General features: G+C 54.5%; 2 protein-coding genes across 7 annotated transcripts in view; one reads left to right on the top strand and one right to left on the bottom strand.

The window, feature by feature from the left end:
- IRF5 (interferon regulatory factor 5) overlaps positions 1-14,351 on the bottom strand; it is a 37,748-nt gene extending 23,397 nt beyond the window's left edge. Inside the window, exons 1-3 of one of the 6 annotated variants that reach the window (XM_084621638.1) lie at positions 14,314-14,351; positions 11,028-11,340; positions 6,133-6,268 (exon numbers count right to left, since the gene is read on the bottom strand). The gene's annotated coding sequence lies outside the window, so the exon portion shown is untranslated. Of the gene's footprint in view, positions 1-6,132; positions 6,269-6,461; positions 6,690-9,575; positions 9,792-10,606; positions 11,002-11,027; positions 11,341-13,780; positions 13,984-14,313 lie in introns of those variants that run through there. The other 5 variants (XM_084621641.1, XM_084621639.1, XM_084621640.1 and 2 more) reach the window with 5 other exon arrangements.
- A 2,054-nt stretch (positions 14,352-16,405) lies between these two features.
- LOC311524931 (uncharacterized protein) overlaps positions 16,406-20,088 on the top strand; it is a gene marked incomplete at its 3' end in the record, with an annotated part of 36,131 nt that continues 32,448 nt past the window's right edge. The window contains exons 1-2 of the mRNA XM_084636597.1: positions 16,406-16,492; positions 18,947-19,042. Coding sequence (XP_084492723.1) covers positions 16,490-16,492; positions 18,947-19,042 — 99 coding nt within the window. The 5' untranslated portion in view covers positions 16,406-16,489. The remainder of the gene's footprint in view (positions 16,493-18,946; positions 19,043-20,088) is intronic.

Here is a 20,088-nt window from a genome sequence, read left to right as displayed (position 1 = left end):
CCGGGTTTCTGCCCAGAATCGCCTGCTTTCACACACCGCACTTCTGATCCTCCCAGGAGAGCAGGCAGAGGGAAGCTCTGGTTTGCTGGCAGCTGGTTATTGTTACTGTACCAGGACCCGGACATTCTTGGAAAGCCAGGTAACCAAAAACCATCAAGGCAAATAAATTACATTGAGAAAACAGATTCAAGTTTCCAGTTCTTCCACGCTCTCCGCGCACAGTTCTGCTGGTGCCCCTCAATCCCGACCCGCAGCCCGCTGCTCTCCAAGCCCTGGGCTCCCCCCTCCCCAAGATCTGCCAGTGCCCCTCACTCCTGATCCGCAGCCCCCCACTATCCCAGCTCTGGGCTCCCCCCACTCCCCACTGCTTTGCCTGTGCCCCTCAATCCCGACCCGCAGCCCCTGCTATGCCAGCTCTGGGCGCCCTACACATTGCTCTGCCAACAACTCGGTCCCAACTTGTAACCTCAGTTCCAGCCCTGAAACTCTGGGGATAAGCTACCAGTACCCCTGAACTGTGGGTTTTCCTTTGTGGGAGGGTTCAGTATAAATGGGGCCAGGAATGATCCTCAAGCCCTTTCCCCTCGTGACCTGGGATCTGCTCTGCATGGTGCTGCTCAGTGAGCAGTTGGGTTTCCTGGTTGAAGCAGAGTGTTAACCCCAAGCCCTCAGAGAGATTTCTGACTGTCATTGGGAGCCAGCCAAAGTTTGCTCAGCGCTTTGGAAATGTAAAGTGCTCGGTGAGTGCCGGGTAAGATTACTGCCGAGATTAACAAGAATTGACCTAGACAGTAAATATTGGCAGAGCCACAGGCAGCCAATAGCATCACGCCCAGAGTTTCCGCACTCACAGGTTTGAATCTCGGCACGTTAGACTTGGCCCCTCAGCCTTCCCAGGGAACAGAGTCAGTGCACAGACGCTATTGAGACCATGGGTCAGGAGCTGGAGTCAGGCTCCAGCAACCTACAGGAGTGCAGCTGACCTGGAGTCGGCTGCCTGACTGGTGGGAACCGTGCCCCGCAGCAGCAGTTTGGGGGCTGCTCAGAGCATTCGCCCATGGCTGCGATAGGACCTGTTCCTCCGGGTTGCCAGTCCCCTCCTCCCTTGCCTTGCCTCACTGCAGGTGAGGGTAACCTGCTCTGAGTCTCTGCTCCGATGTCTGCCTCCGGCTCCAGTCCCAGTCACCAACTCCTGCTCTAACCCCTGGGCATGACCACCATGTCCTGGTCTCCGACACCATGGCAGGTTTTGTAAGAGCGAGGAGTTACTCCAGTGGCCCTGGAATCCTGCCAACGGGGCTCAGGCCAGGCTGACTCAGTAGGGCAGGATCCGCTTGCTGACTCCATCCTCCCTGGCTGGAATCGGGTGCAGCTGCAAGATTAACTGCCCAGGCAGCACCTGGAGGAGCAGCCAGGGAGCAGGGACTGATCAGACAGGCAGCTTAGCTGGGCAGGAACAGGAGGGGCCTGTATAAAGCCCAGGCACTGTAGGAAGGAGCAACAGGTTCTTGCAGGAAAGCAGGCCACAGCTGCAGATACGGGGTCCCCAGGCTGGCACCCGGAGCAGTGGGTGGGCCTGGGTTCCCCTGCTGGCCGCTGGGGAAGTGGCACAGGCTGGGCAGTGAGCACGAAGATTGCCAGAGTCCATGTGTCAAGAGAGACTTTGGTACCCCCGGAAGGGGAAGCGCGCAGTGACCTGGCCGGAGGGGCCAAGGCACGAAGAGGGACCACAGAGGGTTGAGGTGCAGAGGGCAGGAGGGATGCTGCCAGAGGCGGGCGCAATGCCTGGCCAAAGCTAATCCCCAGAGCAACCAGGAGGCAGCGAGTGGACCCAGTGACAAGGGGGCACATTTGGAGGCCAGCTGAAGGTGCGCATGCTCCAAGCATGGCCTGGGGGAATGGCTCTAGTCACCGGGCCATACAGACACAGACCGCTCTTTCTCGAGGGGCAGGACATCCTGCTGATCACGGAAACCTGACGGCAGCGTCCCCACCGGCACACGCTCAGCGTCCCATCAAACGCACTGGCAAGTCCTGCGGCCGAGCCCATGGACATCACTCTGCAGCCATTCTTCTTAGGCCACGTCTCCAACACAAAATTGCATCAACCTCACGTATGTCGGCACGCAGCCCCGGAGGTTATTCCATCGCTTGTGCGGGTCCCCACACGGCTCCTTGTGGCGGGGTGCGCGCCCCCACCCGGAGCGCAGTTCTGAGTTTACTGTCAGCGTGGGGCATCGGGGGACGGCCCCTGAAAGCCAGTAACGGTCAAGGTAAGCAGCATAGGGTCTACACTGACATGGGGAAAAAATATTCCTCCGAGCCAGCCAGCAAGCAGAGATTTGCATATTGCTATCTGATTGGCTGAGAGGTGGCCAATACTTTTGCTCTGGATGAGCTGCAGGTTCCCGAGTTTGATGGCTCTTCCCCCGCCTATCTGAAGTCCTGCTCTCTCCCTGCCTTTCTTCCCCCTGGGCAATTTAAGCCTCTGCTTGTTTCATCACATCTAGGTCTCAGAACCCGGCCAGTGACATCACATAGGTTGCTACAGCAGCAACCACGGATGTGACGGGCGGACGGGTGAAGCAACTGGCGTGTGAGTAAAGAGCCGGGAGCCCCACATTTGCAAGCTGGGTCTTTCTCTGAGAGGCCAAGCCCCGCGGGAAACGAAATCCCAAGCTCTCCCTGGAGATCTGTCTCATTGCAGAAACCGGGTAAGGAAACAAAACCATCGCTCCAAAAGTGAATTGGTTCCATCTACAAGGTGCATGGTGGAGAAACGCCAGCCCGCTTACCTGTACACCATCACTCCTACCCCATCTGGGTCTCCGGCAAGCAGGGCTCAGGTACCAGACCTGCTGCTGCTCCAGTCCTGGGGCTCCCCCACCACAGATGTGCTGATGCCTTGGGCCTCCTCTGGCCACGCCCCTCAATCCAGACCCTTGTTCCTGCAGGCCTGAGCCCCCAGCCACCCTCTGCCAATGCACCTGAACCCAACTGGGCCCACAGACATCTGTGGCTGCCCAATTCCTCTTGACAGGGACCTCCGGCGACCTCCCTTCATTCAGAATGTCTCCCTTTGCACGTGGAAGGCCTTGATTTTCCGTTCTGAGCACCTGCCCACCTCCTACATTTGACAACAGGCAAATTAAGAACAAAGAAAGCAAGAGCCACAGAATATGTCAGCAAAGTGACTCAACCCCCAGCTCGCCCCATGTCCACACACAGACATGCAGCAGGCTGGGGGGCAGGGGAAGGGGAGGGTCCTGAGCTTTCCAGGAGGCTGTTTCCCTCCCAACTGCATCACCTGAGTGGGATTTGAACCCCGGCCTTCAGAGATGGTGCATAAAAGACAAACAATAAGACCCAGTCCCCGCCTCCAAGATCCTACGCAGCAGAGCCACCGTCACGCCATCCCCGGGCGATGCTCTGAAACTGCTCCCTACAAAGCCAGGCAGGACTCTGGGGGAGTCTCCTCTCCGGGAGCAGACTGTCTGCAGGACACACAGCTCCCCCGGCTTCCACCTTCCTGGGTCTGACCTCAGAGCATTCAGCCTCCTCTGCCCCTCCATGCGCTTCCCACAGCTAGTCTGCCCTGGTGGGGCTCCTGGGGAAGCCAGTGGGCCCTGCACCCCAGTTCCGCAGTCAGACGTGACTCTCAGCCAGTCAGTAAAACAGAAGGTTTATTAGACGACAGGAACACTGTCTAAAACAGAGCTTGTAGGTACAGAGAACAGGACCCTCAGTCAGGTCCATCTTGGGGGGCAGGGAGGCCAGAGCACCATCTGGGCCTCCCTCCATTTCCCCAGCCAGCTCCCAACTGAAACTCTCCCGCCCCTCCTCTGGCCTCTGTTTGTCTCTTTCCCAGGCCAGGAGGCCACCTGGTCTCTTTGTTCTCCAACCCCTTCAGTTGGCACCTTTGCAGAGGAGAGGCCCAGGCCGTCAGTGGCCAGGAGACAGGGTGTCGGCCATTCTCTGTGCAGACACCATCACACTGGCCCTCTAGGGCTCTGCAACAATCACACCCTCTTATCCCACCACCTAGATACTTAAGAAATACCTAGGGGAAACTGAGGCACCCATACAGTATTCAGAGAAAACATTAAGAACATTCCCACTTCATCACAGCCATGCAGTGCAAGTGCACGGGCCCCTGGTAAGAGCGTGGAGGAGAAGAACCCAGGGATGACTGGCGAAGGAAGAAGGTTCGAGGGAGGGACACCAGGAAAGAGGAAAGCAAGTGAGTGGAAAAGAGGGGAGAGATACAGCAGAGACAGGGCTCTGTAGGGCCTTGGCCAGAGCTCAGATGTGCTGAGATGGAAGGCTAAGCTTGCAAAGGCTTTCTGCCATCCAGCCCCAGGCTGATCCCCAGGTGATATCAGGAATGGCAATACCATGTAATGGGGCAGATGAGACATCTCATAGGGACTTCAACTCTGAAGTTGCAGGCACTGGCCCTTGCTAGAGACACGATATTCAGCTCTACGGACTCATGTTCTGATCTAGGCTGGCAAATTGTATGTTCCTGAGAATAGGACTAAGGAAAAAAAATAGACAAGAGAGAATCTCCCTGCAACGCCGATTCAGAGAGCCTGTCCTCCCATGCAAACCAGCTCACTCTCTACCGCCATTCTGTTGGACAAGGCATCAGGCAAAAATTCCCTTTGAGGCTCTATTCACAAAGGTGGGAGGTGATTTCTCAACCTCCCAGCTGGCCAGCATCCCTGTTACCATATGAAATTCATACAGTCATCCTGTTCGTGCTGACAAAGATTAATGCTGCTGGAATTTATTGGAAGCCCCTTTGATTCTTTCTGTAAACGAACATCTCATGCACATCTTCATGATCGCTCTCAGTTTAAACCACACCCGCTACTTCATTTAGGTCTAGCCAGTAACCTCAAACGGAACATCAAATTTAACACGCCTTGGCTAGTTTAAGAGATCATAGAATCATAGGAGTGGAAGAGACCTCGAGAGGTCATCTAGTCCAGTCCCCCACGCTCATGGCAGGAGTGGGTATTATCTACTATTTGTCTTTTTCCAAAACTAAATGATCCCAATCTTTTCAGGCTCTTCCCCGTGTGGAAACCCATGGAAATGAGCCCCAGATCATTTTAATCACGTTGCTCGGAGGTGGCTGCGCGGGGACCATTTAATGTGAGGAAAGGGCAGACTGGCTGAAACCGCAGTAAGCAGAACCCAGGAAAATATTTGTGTGCCTCACTCATTTTTCACAGGCAGTTTAGCCTCTCCAGGCCAGATTTTTGTTCTGTGTTTGTACATAAACTAGCACAATGTGGTCCTGCTCCCAGAGGGGGATCCCTAGGCATTCTCAAAATACAGCCATAGGAATAAAAAGAAAAGGAGGACTTGTGGCACCTTAGAGACTAACCAATTTATTTGAGCATGAGCTTTCGTGAGCTACAGCTCACTTCATTGGATGCATACAAGGCACTCCATCAGAAATGGGAATTCTCTGGAAGTTAGTTAATTTAAAAAACGCTACATTTCTTTTCAGCAAGGGAAACACCAAGCGACTGATTGACTGTAAAGAGGAACAGCGAAACTGACTCTACAGAGCCCTGTAAAATGCCACATGACAAAGCGCAAAGACAGAGATTTGCTTTTCTGCGAACGTCTCTCAGGTTTCCTAGTCTTATGTGCTACTTTTAACTATCGTAGGTCCAACATTTTCAGATAGATCCGATTTTCAAGACAACCGTGTCCCTTTACATTATTTCTTAAAGGAGGTGGAAGGCGGAGAAACCGACTTCATTAACTCCAGACTCTTGAGTTTTATCTCAATCCTTAAACCTTGATTCTGACCTGACCACAGTCTGTAGCTGGGTGACATGGTAACAGGTTCTTATTTACAACCCCTTCTCCCACCTGTTAATTAAACATGAACAATGATCTTACAAGAACAGACAGTTCCCACACAGCTCTGCTCCCGGTCTGAGCCGCAATTAACCATTCATAACCACATTGTTCTAGTCGGTAACAGTGCTGCAGACACCAGGTCGAGATAAAAAATACAACATCCACTACACCACTATCAATTCCTGCCTGGATGTTTCCCACTAGCGGACACCTTCATAAAGTTAATGTGCAAAAGACAAGTGGACTTACCTAAGGTAGTTCACAGAACGGAAAGAGAGAAGAGGCGGCCCAAGACTTCTTGGAAGCCCATGGAGGTCTGGCTTTGAATTCGATGTTAGAGAGGGGAATTTGAAATTCGGGTTGGGGTTTTTTCTAACTTCAGTATCTGAAATAAAAATGAGAGAGACACTTCCTCAAATCATCAGAAATAGACATGGGTTTTCAGCTACCAAGCGTGAAAACGCCATAACTTTGGGAGGAGGAGTATAAACAGCCTAGCCATGTCCGTAACAACCCCCTTCATTTCCCCTCTTATTTGTACCGCAAGTAACCCCCGGAGACCTCAATCAGGGCCCCACCGTGGTAGGTGCTGGACAGACCACATGTCTTGCCTTGTCTTGGAAATCTTGCAGTACCAGAAGCTCAGTTAAAAGGAAGGAATTCATATGCAAGCAACCAAACCCCAGGCAGGCAAGAGTGACACCCAGCTTAGGTTGCAGTACTTAAGTCTCTCACTTTCCCATAGGTCTGTGCCTGTGACTCAACAGTATCTAAATACCTAGGTAGAGAGAGGGAACTCGGATTAGCTGTTTTGCAGATGACTTCAGACCTTTGTAATAAAAACACATGTACATTTCAGAACCCCGGGAGACAATCCCAGCTCCCAAAGAATCTATAGTGTAATCTCTGGGAGCAATGAAACCTTAACAGCAGCTGTCAATTAATACTGGCTCTCCTAGGCAATATTATCCGAGGGAGAATTGTCCAGGAGAGCCTTGTAGGATTGGTCCCTAAAGTTTTGCAGGACTATATACGCTATCCTGGGCAATTATATTATGGTCACATTTTTCAGAGTTGGGTGTCTATATTTAGACAACTAAATCCACACTTAAGCAATTAAATAAGTGTCCTTATTCTGTGTCTGGCTAGAAGCACCCAAGTTTGAACACTTACATCCACACACAGGTCCCTGTTTAGTGTGTGACTCAGGTCCTCCTGCCCCTTTCTGCTGCAACAGCCTGGCTTCCCCCACCCTCCAGCTGCTATTCTGGGCTAGGTTTTTGAAAGGAACAGGGAAGCATGCTGTTAAAATGACAAATTCAGCATTCTGAACCAGCTTCTACTGTGCCACCCTGCCTGGGTCATTGTGTTTGTCATTACAGCCTTGCTTAAGGAGGGGAACTCCCCTTTCACCTCCTAGCACCTGTATTCAAGGGATGAGTTTATTATTACAAGGAGAACTGGGCTCTGGGAGGGATGACCAGTTAACCCTGCTGCAACTCGTCCAGAAGCATGGTGAGCCATCTAGGCTGGTATGCTGCTGCCTTTGGCAATGGCCAGGGCCTGTTGCTTTGGAGAAAGGTAAACACCACCACCACCATCTCTGTGAAGCTGCCATTGATAGGAAAAAAACTATCCTGAAGTTCTAGAGACGACAGGTGGGCAGGCCTATGACATTCAATCCAGCCACCGTCAGCCAGTGCAGGATTGGGTGGGGGTTATACGATCAACGACTGTGCTTTTGTTGAGTTTCCCCCATATTCATCCTAATTGTCTCTTTTTTAAAGGGAGGCTCGCGAACTAACGGTCACATTTGCATTGGTTTGTTTTTGTTTTTGTTTTTTTTTAAGAAATCTCATCTCCTTGTTCCTAACAAACCCCTCAATTGTTGGCACTGAGAGAATTTTTAAAAGTTGTTATTCGTTTCCAATTTGTTCGCCTTGGCCCAGCAAATCCCACTCGTCTGTTTCCTGTTTGTTAGAATTCAGTGCCACAAGCTGCCTCTCTCGGGCTGTGGCGGTTGAATACTATCCTGGCAGGGGAAGGTTAAAAGCCACATTGTGTGATGGGTTTTCCTAATTTTGTCTTCATTGTAGCATTGAAAACTCCTTTGACAAACTGTCAGTAAAACCTACACTGTCTGCCAGGGTCTTTATTAATTTAATCCTGCTTCTCCTAGGTATTTGCCAGCGGATTGCCCACTACCTATGTGTCACTGAGCTGAGAAAAATAGCTTAACATGGGGAAAAAATGTTCCTCTGTGGGGAATTGGGGAAGGTGGGAACATGGCACACAGAGGAATAGGCACAAGGGGGAATAACCCAATTAAAGCTCTTGCATTGATTGTGAGAAGTAAACCCTCTAACAGCGCGGTCTCCTGCTACTCTCCCCACTCCCTCTCTTCATCTAGCATGGGACCCTTCTGGGCCCATCTCCACGGCAGGTCCTGCTCTCCGGAGCAGCCTGCTAGGTCTGTGCCGCACGCCAATGGCAGCAGGAAACTTTTGGTCTTTATTCCCCACCTGCTGTTTTGGGGAAGGGGGGGGCTTCCTTTAATTTGTACACAAGGGGTTTGTGTGTAGACACAACTCTGGAGAGACAGAGAGAGAGAACGAGAGCACAACCCTGGGGGGGGGGGGAGAGTGTACACACACACAACTCTGCAGGGAGAGAGAGAGAGAGCGTGTGTGTATACACATGCAACCCTGCATGGAGAGAGTGTATGTACACACACACACACACAACTCTGCAGGGAGAGAGCACGTGTGCGCGCTTGTGTGCCCACACACGACTCAGGAGAGCAGAGTGCGTTATCTCAGTGAGGAAGAAGCAGGACAGTGAGGAGAAGTGAGCCCATCTGGGAGGTTTGTGTTTCCAGCACTCAGAGATAAACCCGCTTGTGCCGCACCTCACTTGGATCAGCTTGAAAAAACAATATCGGCTGGATCAAGAGCTCTGCGCTAATGACACCAGGGGGTGGGGGCAGAGCAGCTCCCGGGGGCAGGGGGCTGCCTCAGCTCCCACCAGCCCCTCAGCTGGGGACCCACCAGCTTTCAGTTTCTCTCTCTCCCACGGGGTTGGGGTCCCGGTCCAGGAAACTTTTCACCCCAATAAATAGAGGCGCCATTCCCCGGGGCACTTGTGCCAGCCCCCCACCTGTCCGCGCTGAGCCTGGACACACGAGGAGCTGGCATAGGGAGGGGCTGGCCCTGGGCAGGGGCTGGCACAGGACAGGCATAGGGCTCTAGGGCTGGCACAGGACAGGCATAGGGCTGGCACAGGACAGGCATAGGGCTGGCACAGGACAGGCATAGGGCTCTAGGGCTGGCACAGGACAGGCATAGGGCTGGCACAGGACAGGCATAGGGCTGTAGGGCTGGCACAGGACAGGCATAGGGCTCTAGGGCTGGCACAGGACAGGCATAGGGCTGGCACAGGACAGGCATAGGGCTGGCACAGGACAGGCATAGGGCTCTAGGGCTGGCACAGGACAGGCATAGGGCTGGCACAGGACAGGCATAGGGCTCTAGGGCTGGCACAGGACAGGCATAGGGCTCTAGGGCTGGCACAGGACAGGGACTCAGGGGCTCCCCCAGCAAGGGAGGGGCGCTGGGGCACTCGGGGGTGGGAGTCACGGGGCCCCGGGGCGTGGGGGGGGTTCGGAGCCCGGGGAGGAGGGGACCGCGACTCACCCTGCGCCGGGAGGCTCCTGGACCCTCCTGCCGGGCTGCTCCCCTCGCTGCCCGGGGGCCGCTGTCAGCCGGGCCGGGCTCCTGACTTCGGCAGCAGCCGCCCAGCACTTCCGCATGGCGGGGCCGCCGCCCCCGCCGCTCAGCCGCACCCCCTGCCGGGACGTCCCAGGGGCCAGCCCCGCCTCGCCGCCCGGGAGCCCCGCACCCGCCCAGGGCCAGCCCCTCACCTGCCTGGGGAGCCGCTCACCCGCCCTGGGCCAGCCCCTCACCCGCCCAGGGCCAGCCCCTCACCCGCCTGGGGAGCCGCTCACCCGCCCAGGGCCAGCCCCTCACCCGCCTGGGGAGCCGCTCACCCGCCCTGGGCCAGCCCCTCACCCGCCTGGGGAGCCGCTCACCCGCCCAGGGCCAGCCCCTCACCCGCCCAGGGGGAGCCGCTCACCCGCCCAGGGGGAGCCCCTCACCCGCCTGGGGAGCCGCTCACCCGCCCTGGGCCAGCCCCTCACCCGCCTGGGGAGCCGCTCACCCGCCCAGGGCCAGCCCCTCACCCGCCTGGGGAGCCGCTCACCCGCCCAGGGCCAGCCCCTCACCCGCCTGGGGAGCCGCTCACCCGCCCAGGGCCAGCCCCTCACCCGCCTGGGGAGCCGCTCACCCGGGCCAGCCCCTCTCCCGCCTGGGGAGCCGCTCACCCGGGCCAGCCCCTCACCCGCCTGGGGAGCCGCTCACCCGGGCCAGCCCCTCACCTGCCTGGGGAGCCGCTCACCCGGGCCAGCCCCTCACACGCCTGGGGAGCCCCTCACCTGGGCCAGCCCCTCTCCCGCCTGGGGAGCCGCTCACCTGGGCCAGCCCCTCTCCCGCCTGGGGAGCCGCTCACCTGGGCCAGCCCCTCTCCCGCCTGGGGAGCCGCTCACCTGGGCCAGCCCCTCTCCCTAGGTATCCTGCCCTGTGCCACCTGTTGATCTAGGCAGAGATCTGTGCCAGCCCCTCACCTCCCCAGTACGGTTGAGTTGGACTGACTGAGACATGAGTTTCACCTGGATGGGGGAGCTATTCCCCCGCACGGGCAGCCCATCCACTCCAGCCCTTCATTCACGATGAAGCTTCTCTTGTCAAACTCAGTGTGTGCCTGGGAACCCTTGCCAGCCCTCCTCTTCCGTGGAGAAAATGGCTTCCCTTGGCCAGCTGTTGACTGGCCTCTTCTAGGTACCTTCATCCAAGCTCCGTCCCAAGTGGAAACCTTGGTGTGGCTCATTGGCATCACACTCTTGTTAGTAAACCCAGCGAGCCAAGGTGGGCTCGGGTGAGTCTCTCACACTGGGATACCACTTCTTCAGGGGAGATTTGTATAGCATTTGAAACTAGCTTTTGATGAAGTGCAGAAGCTGCCTACAAGGAGGAGAAGCCAGCCCTATGTGGCCAGCCCGCTAGGTGGGGACCAAATGCCCTGAGGCTTACCAATTGGTCCAGGGGCCACCGTTTAAGAACAGCTGTGTTGCAGCATAGCACAATGGGTGCTTCAGAGAGATGCTGTGCTTCAGAGAATTTAGGCTGAGGTCCCGTCTTCCAGCTGGTGTCCATCTCACAAGCAGCTGTCCAAGATGTTGTGACACTTTTTAGAAAGAGGAAGGAGCAATACCATTGGAGGTATTTTTAAGCACTGGGTGTAAGCTGTTGTTGAGCACATCATAGTTACTCCAGGCCCAGTAGAAGCCTGAAGTGTTTTCAAGAGAACTCAGTGCGTGCTGTGTCCCACCCACGCAGCAGTCACCTGGTGAAGTGAAATTAACCCGATTAAACTCTTTTTAATCCTGATGTCAAAACTTAACCGCAAATTGAGATTTCCATGCCTGCCATCCTACACAAAGGGGAATGGAGTGATATCCCTCTCTGCTGGCCATTCAGTACGTGGCAGGGATCTGGGGCTCAGAAGAGAATGGAACTGAAACAATTTATTTGTTCCACTACATCTTCTTTCCAAACCTTCCTTTCGAGACAAGACTTCCCTTGGAACATATTCCTTTAAAAGCAACAAGCTGGAACTCCGTTCTAACGAAGCAGAATTCTGATTTGCACAGCTTAAAATATTCCAGCCTCTCACCAAAGAGTTTTTGGTAGGAAATTATAGGTTTTCTTAGCTAAAGCAGTTTTTGCAACTGCTAACCAGGAGCCCCCAGACACTCAGATTCTATGAAATCACAGCTTCAGATTCCAGCAGGGTTCCCCTAGCTCTTCATCCTTCCAACCAAGGTCAATAAACTGATGAGCTCCATGCAGTTTACTGCATGAAGGTCTTTTAGATGAGACCTTGAGTGCCAATATTCTGTTTGTTCTATGTATGTATTAAGGATTCCATGGCACTTTTCATAAGTAGGGTTTTTGCTCTGAAGTCCTTGGTCCAAAATTCTCTCTGTTGATCCATGTCCCAGATTCCTGACTCACAGCAGGGTGGCTGTATTTCAGAGCAAGATATTCCCAGCTATTCCTGCTGGTATTGTAGCAGCAGCCACGATAGTTAGGTTGCACAGTGTTTCCACACACCAAACAGCTGTTGCCAGTCACTTCTAAATATCTGAAACTGAAAAGTTCCACAGAAATGTAAAATATTCATTTACTTGACTTGATCAGCTTCACGTGCATTGTTGAGGCTGACCAGGAATGTTATTTAATTTGGATAAAAGGTTGGGATTTAGCCCAGGGGATCTCTGACAGTACCTGAGCTGTTCCACAGTACTGTGTCAATGAATTTAGTCATCAGACCCGTTCTAGCTGCAGAGATAGACACATGAAGAAAACCTCCCACACAAGCTGCAAGTCTCCAGTTTCCCCATAAAGATGTCAGAAATACTAGACTGACAATCACAGACTTTTATCTCCTCTTTTTCAAAGGTAATGTTGAATTTAACATAGATATTGGCTTGGTGACAGGGAATCAGGACTCCTGGTTTCTGTTCCTAGCTCTGCTCTTGACTTGCTGTGTGGGTCATTTCTCCTCAACATGCCACCTTCTCCTCATTTGTCAAATGGAGGTGATGTAAAGGAAGTTCACAGATTTTAACACCAGAAGGACCGCTATGATAATCTAATCTAACCTCTTGCATAACGTGGCCATAGAATTTCATGCTGCGATTCCTGTATCAGGGCCAATAACTTGTGGTTTAACCAGACAAAACCTCTCTCCTCTTAAAAAGATGTCAAATCCCGATTTAAAGACTCTAAAGTGTCCAGGATTTGTTTATTTTGGTTACTTAACAAATCAGTGATATTTTGGTGTGATTGCTGGCTGGGACACAAAGTGGCATGTAACTAAGTCAAGTGAGAGAAATTAAACTGGAAAATAATTACTCTTGGCAGAATTTAACTTTTTTATAATTTTGATTGATATCAATGTTTATTTTTAAGCATTTTTTTTTAGATTTTTATCCGTTTAAATTTTCAATTGTGGGATATGGGGGGGGGCGCAGACTAAGGACAATAGACACTGATATTCAAAAAGGCAAAGCTTTACAAACTGTTAAAACACAAATTGTCAAAATCATACAAATTAAATATCCTTAAATCAATAAATCACACCTGTTCACTATTCATACGCTAGTCCATTTGTAACAAGCCTCATTCAACATTCTAAACCACAGTAAGTTCTCAAGCAGCATCTTTCTTACATTGCCTGTCTGTACATTTCTATTGTTATCGCTGAAAATATTTTTGTTGTCAGTTTGGGAGTGTACAGGGAAACTAAGCTTTACCGACATCAACCAATAAAAAAAAGAAATCCTTCCACACCTAGGAATAATGAATTTAAAGTTACAGGATACAAGTTACAAGGCCTAGATGTTTGGGGACCTCTATTTGACACAGCCATCAATCTAGGATATGAATATGTAGCCAGCCTGGTTGTTTGTGATATGATTAAGAATAGTTCACTTCATGAGGATTGCTGTTCATGTCATTCATATCCCTGTTCTGTTTTTGGTCCTGACTGTGCAGTCCTACCTCTAGTTCATGCCCTATGTCAGTGTCTGGTTATTGACACCTGGGGTATTTAGATTCTGGACTTGGGGCCTGAGCCTGCATCAGTTAATGTGGATGGTAACGTCCCTACTGACTTCAGTAGGGCAGGACCTTGATGAGTAGCTGGCATGCAGTAGTTCCCTGGGGGAAGCTCCCCTCGTGAACATCACCAAGGGTGCCATGGCTCCAGGCATCATCACCTCACTCCAGCATTGCAGGGATGGGCTCTGCGAGGGTCAGTGCTGCTGCCACATGCTGGTGGAGCGTGCGCATCACATCCACTTCCTGTCCAGAGAGGTAACAGCCCAATACTCCCAGCAGCTAATGGAGCTGCTCCCACAGCTCGAGTGAGACAGGGCTAGGCTGAAGGAGCCAGGCTGCAGTGCCGCCATCCTGGGACATCCCTACCCCTGTCCTAGGCCCAGTACCCCCAAGTCCTCTGGCTGCACGGGTGCCCACCCCAGCCTTGCACACCCCAGGCCCTGTGGTTAGGCCCTGTCCCCTCCTGACCCCGCACCCCCCTGTCCTATACCCTGCACCTGCCAGCCCTGCACATTCCCCTGCCCAGCCCAGTACACCCCAAGCCCTGTAGCTATGCCCTGCCCCTGCACCCCCCAGGCCTTCTGGCTGGGCCGTGCCCCCTCCTGGGCCCTGCCCCCTCCTAGCCCTGCGCCCCCCTGGCCGGGCCCCGCCCGGACCCTGGCCAATGCCGACCCGCGTACCCACAATGCACCTGGGCACTCGCTCAGCGCCGCGAGGGGGAGGCGGGGGATGCAGCGGGAAGGGGGACTAGGGGCCTCCCCGGATTCCTCTGGGCCGCCAGCGAGGGCTATGAAACTGTCCCCGCCCCTTCGCTTTTCTCCGCTCCCATTGGTTCGCCTCCTGAGATCGCTCCGCCCCTTTCACCCAGCCCGGCTCAACGATTGGCCGCCGCGGGTTGGTCAGTTCTCACTGGGGGCCGCCTGGCGCGGGCGGCCGTTGGTAGCAGACGGGAGCTACGTGCGGCGGTTACCTGGCAGCCCCGCCCCCCGCCACGCGACCCCATAGACAGCCCCTCCCCCACAGCAACCGCCATAGACAGCCCCGCCCCCGGCCACTCGCGACACCGCCCCTCCCCCACAGCAACCCCCATAGACAGCCCCGCCCCCGGCCACTCGCGACACCGCCCTCCCCCACAGCGACCCCCATAGACAGCCCCTCCCCCACAGCAACCGCCATAGACAGCCCCGCCCGTGGCCACTCGCGACACCGCCCTCCCCCACAGCGACCCCCATAGACAGCCCCTCCCCCACAGCGACCCCCATAGACAGCCCAGCCCCCCGTCACCCGCGACACCGCCCTCCCCCACAGCGACCCCCATAGACAGCCCCTCCCCCACAGCAACCGCCATAGACAGCCCCGCCCCCAGCCACCCGCGACACCGCCCCTCCCCCACAGCAACCCCCATAGACAGCCCCTCCCCCACAGCAACCGCCATAGACAGCCCCTCCCCCACAGCAACCCCCATAGACAGCCCCGCCCCCCGTCACCCGCGACGCCGCCCCTCCCCCACAGCGACCCCCATAGACAGCCCCTCCCCCACAGCAACCCCCATAGACAGCCCCGCCCCCCGTCACCCGCGACACCGCCCTCCCCCACAGCCACCCCCATAGACAGCCCAGCCCCCCGTCACCCGCGATACCGCCCTCCCCCACAGCGACCCCCATAGACAGCCCAGCCCCCCGTCACCCGCGACACCGCCCTCCCCCACAGCGACCCCCATAGACAGCCCCTCCCCCACAGCAACCCCCATAGACAGCCCCTCCCCCGGCCACTCGCGACACCGCCCTCCCCCACAGCGACCCCCATAGACAGCCCCGCCCCCGGCCACTCGCGACACCGCCCTCCCCCACAGCGACCCCCATAGACAGCCCCTCCCCCACAGCAACCGCCATAGACAGCCCCACCCCCACAGCAACCGCCATAGACAGCCCCGCCCCCAGCCACCCGCGACACCGCCCCTCCCCCACAGCAACCCCCAGAGACAGCCCAGCCCCCCGTCACCCGCGACACCGCCCCTCCCCCACAGCAACCCCCAGAGACAGCCCCTCCCCCACAGCAACCCCCAGAGACAGCCCCGCCCCCAGCCAGTGGTGACACGCCCCCTCATACACGGTCCCTCCCCCATAGACAGCCCCACCCCCAGCCAGTCGCAGCACGGCACGGCACCTCCCCCTTAGGCAGGCCCACTCCCCTCTGCACCAGAAAGCCCCACCCCCGCTCCACCCCAACCAGACCCCCTCCACAGGCCGCAGTGCCCCTCAGTGCCAGAAAACCCCAGCTGCCTCCTTGCAGCCCCCCGCCCCATCCCACAGACTCCTCTGCTCCTCAGCACCAGACAGTTCCAGTCCCCCCGCCCCAAGCGCCGGACCACCCCAATCTCTTCCCTCCGCTGCCCAGGCAGCTCCAGCTCCCCACCCCCCCAAGCGCCAGACCACCCCAATCTCTTCCCTCCACTCCCCAGGCAGCTCCAGCTCTCCCCCCCCCGGACCACCCCAATCTCTTCCCTCCACTGCCCAGGCAGCTCCAGCTCCCCCGCCCCCAAGCGCCAGACCACCCCAATCTCTTCCCTCCACTGCCCAGGCAGCTCCAGCTCCCCCCCGACTCCAGGCCCCTTCCACTTCCTAGGCCTGCCCAGTACCGGCTTTTGCCCTTTCGGGACCCCTAGCCTCTCAGCCTCAGCTTCACCCCCACACCGTCTCCATTTCCTTGCCCTAAGTCCTCCCTCAGGTGCTAGGCCCCCTTACGCCCCTGGGTGTCACCCTCTGCCCACTCCAGTTGCCCACCTACAACCCCCGCTCCATGCCCTTCTGCACTGCTAGGCAGCTCCCAGAGACTTCCTGGAAGGAAGCGGCAGCCAGGCCTGCCACATGGTACGTACCCCCAGGAATAACCTTAGCAGGAGCAGCATGGGGTTTGCCTCTCAGTTTATGAACTGGTCCCAGATGTGAGGGAGCGTTCACATCTGTGCCTTTAAAATTGGGGCCACAGAGGGACACCCCTCCCCATCTAGGGTTGCCACCTTTCTAATCATACAAAAACGAACACCCCTGTCCTTCCCATCTCCCACCCCTTCTCCGAGGCCCTGCCCCCGCTTGCTCCGTCCCCGCTCCCTCCGTCGCTCGCTCTTCCCCACCCTCACTCGCTTTCACTGGGCTGGGACAGGGGGTTGGGGTGTGGGAGGGGGTATGGGCTCTGGGCTGGGGGTGTGGGCTTTGGGGTGGGGCCAGGGATGAGAGGTTTGGGGTGCAGGAGGGGGCTTTGGGTTGAGGTGCAGGAGGAATGAGGACTCTACCTGGGGGTGGGGGTGGGGGTGGGAGGGGACTCCAGGCTGGGGCAGGAGGTTGGGGTGCGGGAAGGGGTGTGGGGTCCTAGCGGCGATGACCATGGCTCCGAGGAAGCGGCTGCCAGGTCCCTGCGGCCTCTAGGCACATGGACGGCCAGGCAGCTCTGCGCAGTGCATGCTGCCTTCACGCCCACAGGCACCGCCCCTGCAGGTCCCATTAGTCATGGTTCCCGGCCAGTGGGAGCTGCGGAGCTGGTACAAGGGGTGGGGGCAGCACATGGAGCCTCCCTGGCTGCCTCAGCACCTTGGGGCCACAGGGACCTGGCAGCCGCTTCTGGGAGCAGTGCAGAGCCAGGGCAGGTAGGGAGCCTGCCTTAGCCCTGGGCCCCTGCTGCACTGCTGACCAGACTTTTAACAGCCCAGTCAGCACCGCCACCAGGGTCCCTTTTTGACCGGGCATTCCAGTTGAAAGCTGGACGCTTGGCCCCATCCCTCTTCCTGGATCTCTGCCCTGTGAGTGTGATGGTGCAGAACTCTATGATTTGGCGTGGTGCTCGTTTTCTGATGCCAGTTCATCCCCCTGAGCTCAGCATCCAAGTAAACCGAAAACCTCAGCGCAAAACTTCTCCAGAATAACCCAAATTTTGTTTGTTTTCTAGTGGAAACGCTTAGTCAGACCTAGGGCCATGTGAGAGTTAGAACATGTTCACTTCACTGCTCACCTGCATCTTTGCTGAGGAGTCTGCCATGGATTCAGGGTTATGGGGAAAAGCAAGAGAGGTGGTATCTGTATATGGGAGAAGGAATCTGCACACAAAGTTAGTTTGCGCACAGTAACGAAACTGTAACTTATTGTCTAAAATCCTTAACCTGAAATAGCTAACTGATCTTAGGAAGTGGTAGTGGCTAGACTTGGAAAAAGAGAATAAGGCAGAGGCTGTTACTGAATCAGTTCGCTATTGTTGCATTATATGGTCTATGGTATTATGACTCATGCACTCACTTCCAAGTCTGCATTATAATTCGTGATGCTGAGTAATAGTATTCGTGGCAGTATTCGTGCTTCTCCCGGATCATTTATGTGAATAGAGGAAGAGTGGGGAGTCACATGGAAGAGCAGCCAGAAGAGTTTTGGGAAGGTAGCAGTCAGGCTCTCAGCTGACAGGTCTTCCAGCATAGTGTGGAATGCACGAGGCAGATCAGAATCCACCTCTCAGCCATAGCTGCATTGTTGTAGTTGGGAGAGCAATTTGTGTTAGTGAACTGAGCAGCTACAGTGTGACTCAGAGATACACAGGAGAAGATTGCTTGAGTAAGAAGGAAACTTTTAAATATAGCTGCTTTTCTGGCTCCAACCACAAACTTTCCTTCCAGTTTTCATTACAGTAATTATCATGGTGATTTCTCTTCCACATTGTATATAGTGACAGCATCTTTCACCATGTACAGTGCAAAAATGAAATGCAGTTAGCAATCCATATCTGGCCTTCTAGCTAGGTAATCCAGTCTTGAAAGCTTAAAACAACACGGACTTATATTCAGATCTGTCAAGTTTTAACATTTCAACTCCATACCTTTTACTTTCACGTATATTTTATATTTAAGCCAATTAACTAGTTTACTTGTTAGCAAAAGACCAGTTCTGGTGAGTGTATGGAAGATATAATGTGCTTACCACCCTTGCAAAGCATACCGGAAATGATTAAAATCTTCCTGAACATTGCAGGGTTAATATCTTATTGGTCAGCCTTCACTGTGGTCTTATATCTTTGATATCCAGTATGGCAATTTTCATGCAGGAGGACTTCAACGCATTTTATGGACCATAAAAATAGCAATTACTTTGTGACTTCCCCATGTTGAAATGCAGCTACCTTTGTGATGGAACACAGCACCACCTGTTTACTGGCCGCAGCGCTCTGCAGCAGCTGAAGGAGAACACCATATCCTGTTGAAATGACACAGAGATGTTAGGAAATCAAAATATAACTGCCTGAAAGTGCAGTGGGCTCTGACCTGGACGCCTCCTTCTGTATTTCAGGACATTGATGCACTGAGCAGTCCTTGGGACAGTTCTCGTTCTTCTTCCAGTTGTGAGGAGGAGCCATATGGAAGGCTAGCAGTGTCGGAACTCTTGGTAAGATTTTAGCTGCAGCACTTGACTTTAATTGGTACTCAGGGGTGAAGTCCTTCACTCATGAATTATTGGGACTCCTAAGCAATCAGTGACTCTAAAGAAGCAAGGGGATAATGCACAGTGACCTTTTTGTGGACTGGAGAAGGTGAAGTGGATGGCAGGGAGGCCAGAGAAGAGGAGGAGTTGTAGAGGTCGATATGGGAAATAAAGGCCTGGACATGAGCTCTTAGCTGCAGAGATAGAGAGGTTATGGAGGAAGAAGTGGCAAGAGTTGGATATGACTTGCATATGTGGGGAAAGGAGAGAGAGGAATGAAAGGAAACTCCCAGGTTATGGGCCTGAATGAAGGTGAGGGTGGTGATGGTGCCAACCATCCTTACAGAGGCTGCAGGGAATGGAGAGGATTTGGAAGGGAAGATCAGGGGAGATAATTTGGCCATGGTAAATTCAAGCTTTTCAAAACACTTCACTGATGCTAAACCTCTCAACATACCAGTGAGCTAGGTAAGGACTATCTTCCCCATTTCACAGGTTGGGGAATTGATGCAGGGTGAAGGGAGTCATTTACTCAAGCATTACAGTGAGCGAGAAGCAAAACTCAGGAGTTCAAGGTCCACAGTCACCTAAGGCTACTAGACCAGTCTTTTCTACAGGAAGGACTTTTGGAGCAGTGATGTGGATTAGCTTGTGGATTCTAGTCTCATCAAGGATATCATGGAAGCTCCATCACCTGGGGCCCTTAAAACTGGACAGGACACCAAACCCTAGGAAATTAGCACTAGAGATCAGTCCTTCATTGGTCCCAGGAGATGGGTGGTGTTTAGGAGAATTTGGGGCCTCTGCAGGAGGTGCAGATGCCTAAAGTTGGCCCTTACGTGAGGGGGGAGGGGAGTCTAAACTGCATGATATGGAACTTTGTCTAAATGTAGTAAACACCTGCCCACCCCATATGGCCCAAGACTAATGTTCTTTTCCCATCATACCATACATACCATACAGACTATGCTGACAGCTTGTGCCACACGGTCTCAAAGAAACTGTGGAAC

Source organism: Lepidochelys olivacea (assembly GCF_965140295.1).
Source record: "Lepidochelys olivacea isolate rLepOli2 genome assembly, chromosome: 1".
In the NCBI taxonomy this organism is placed as follows: Eukaryota; Metazoa; Chordata; order Testudines; family Cheloniidae; genus Lepidochelys; species Lepidochelys olivacea.
This window is presented reverse-complemented; position numbering and strand designations above follow the sequence as displayed.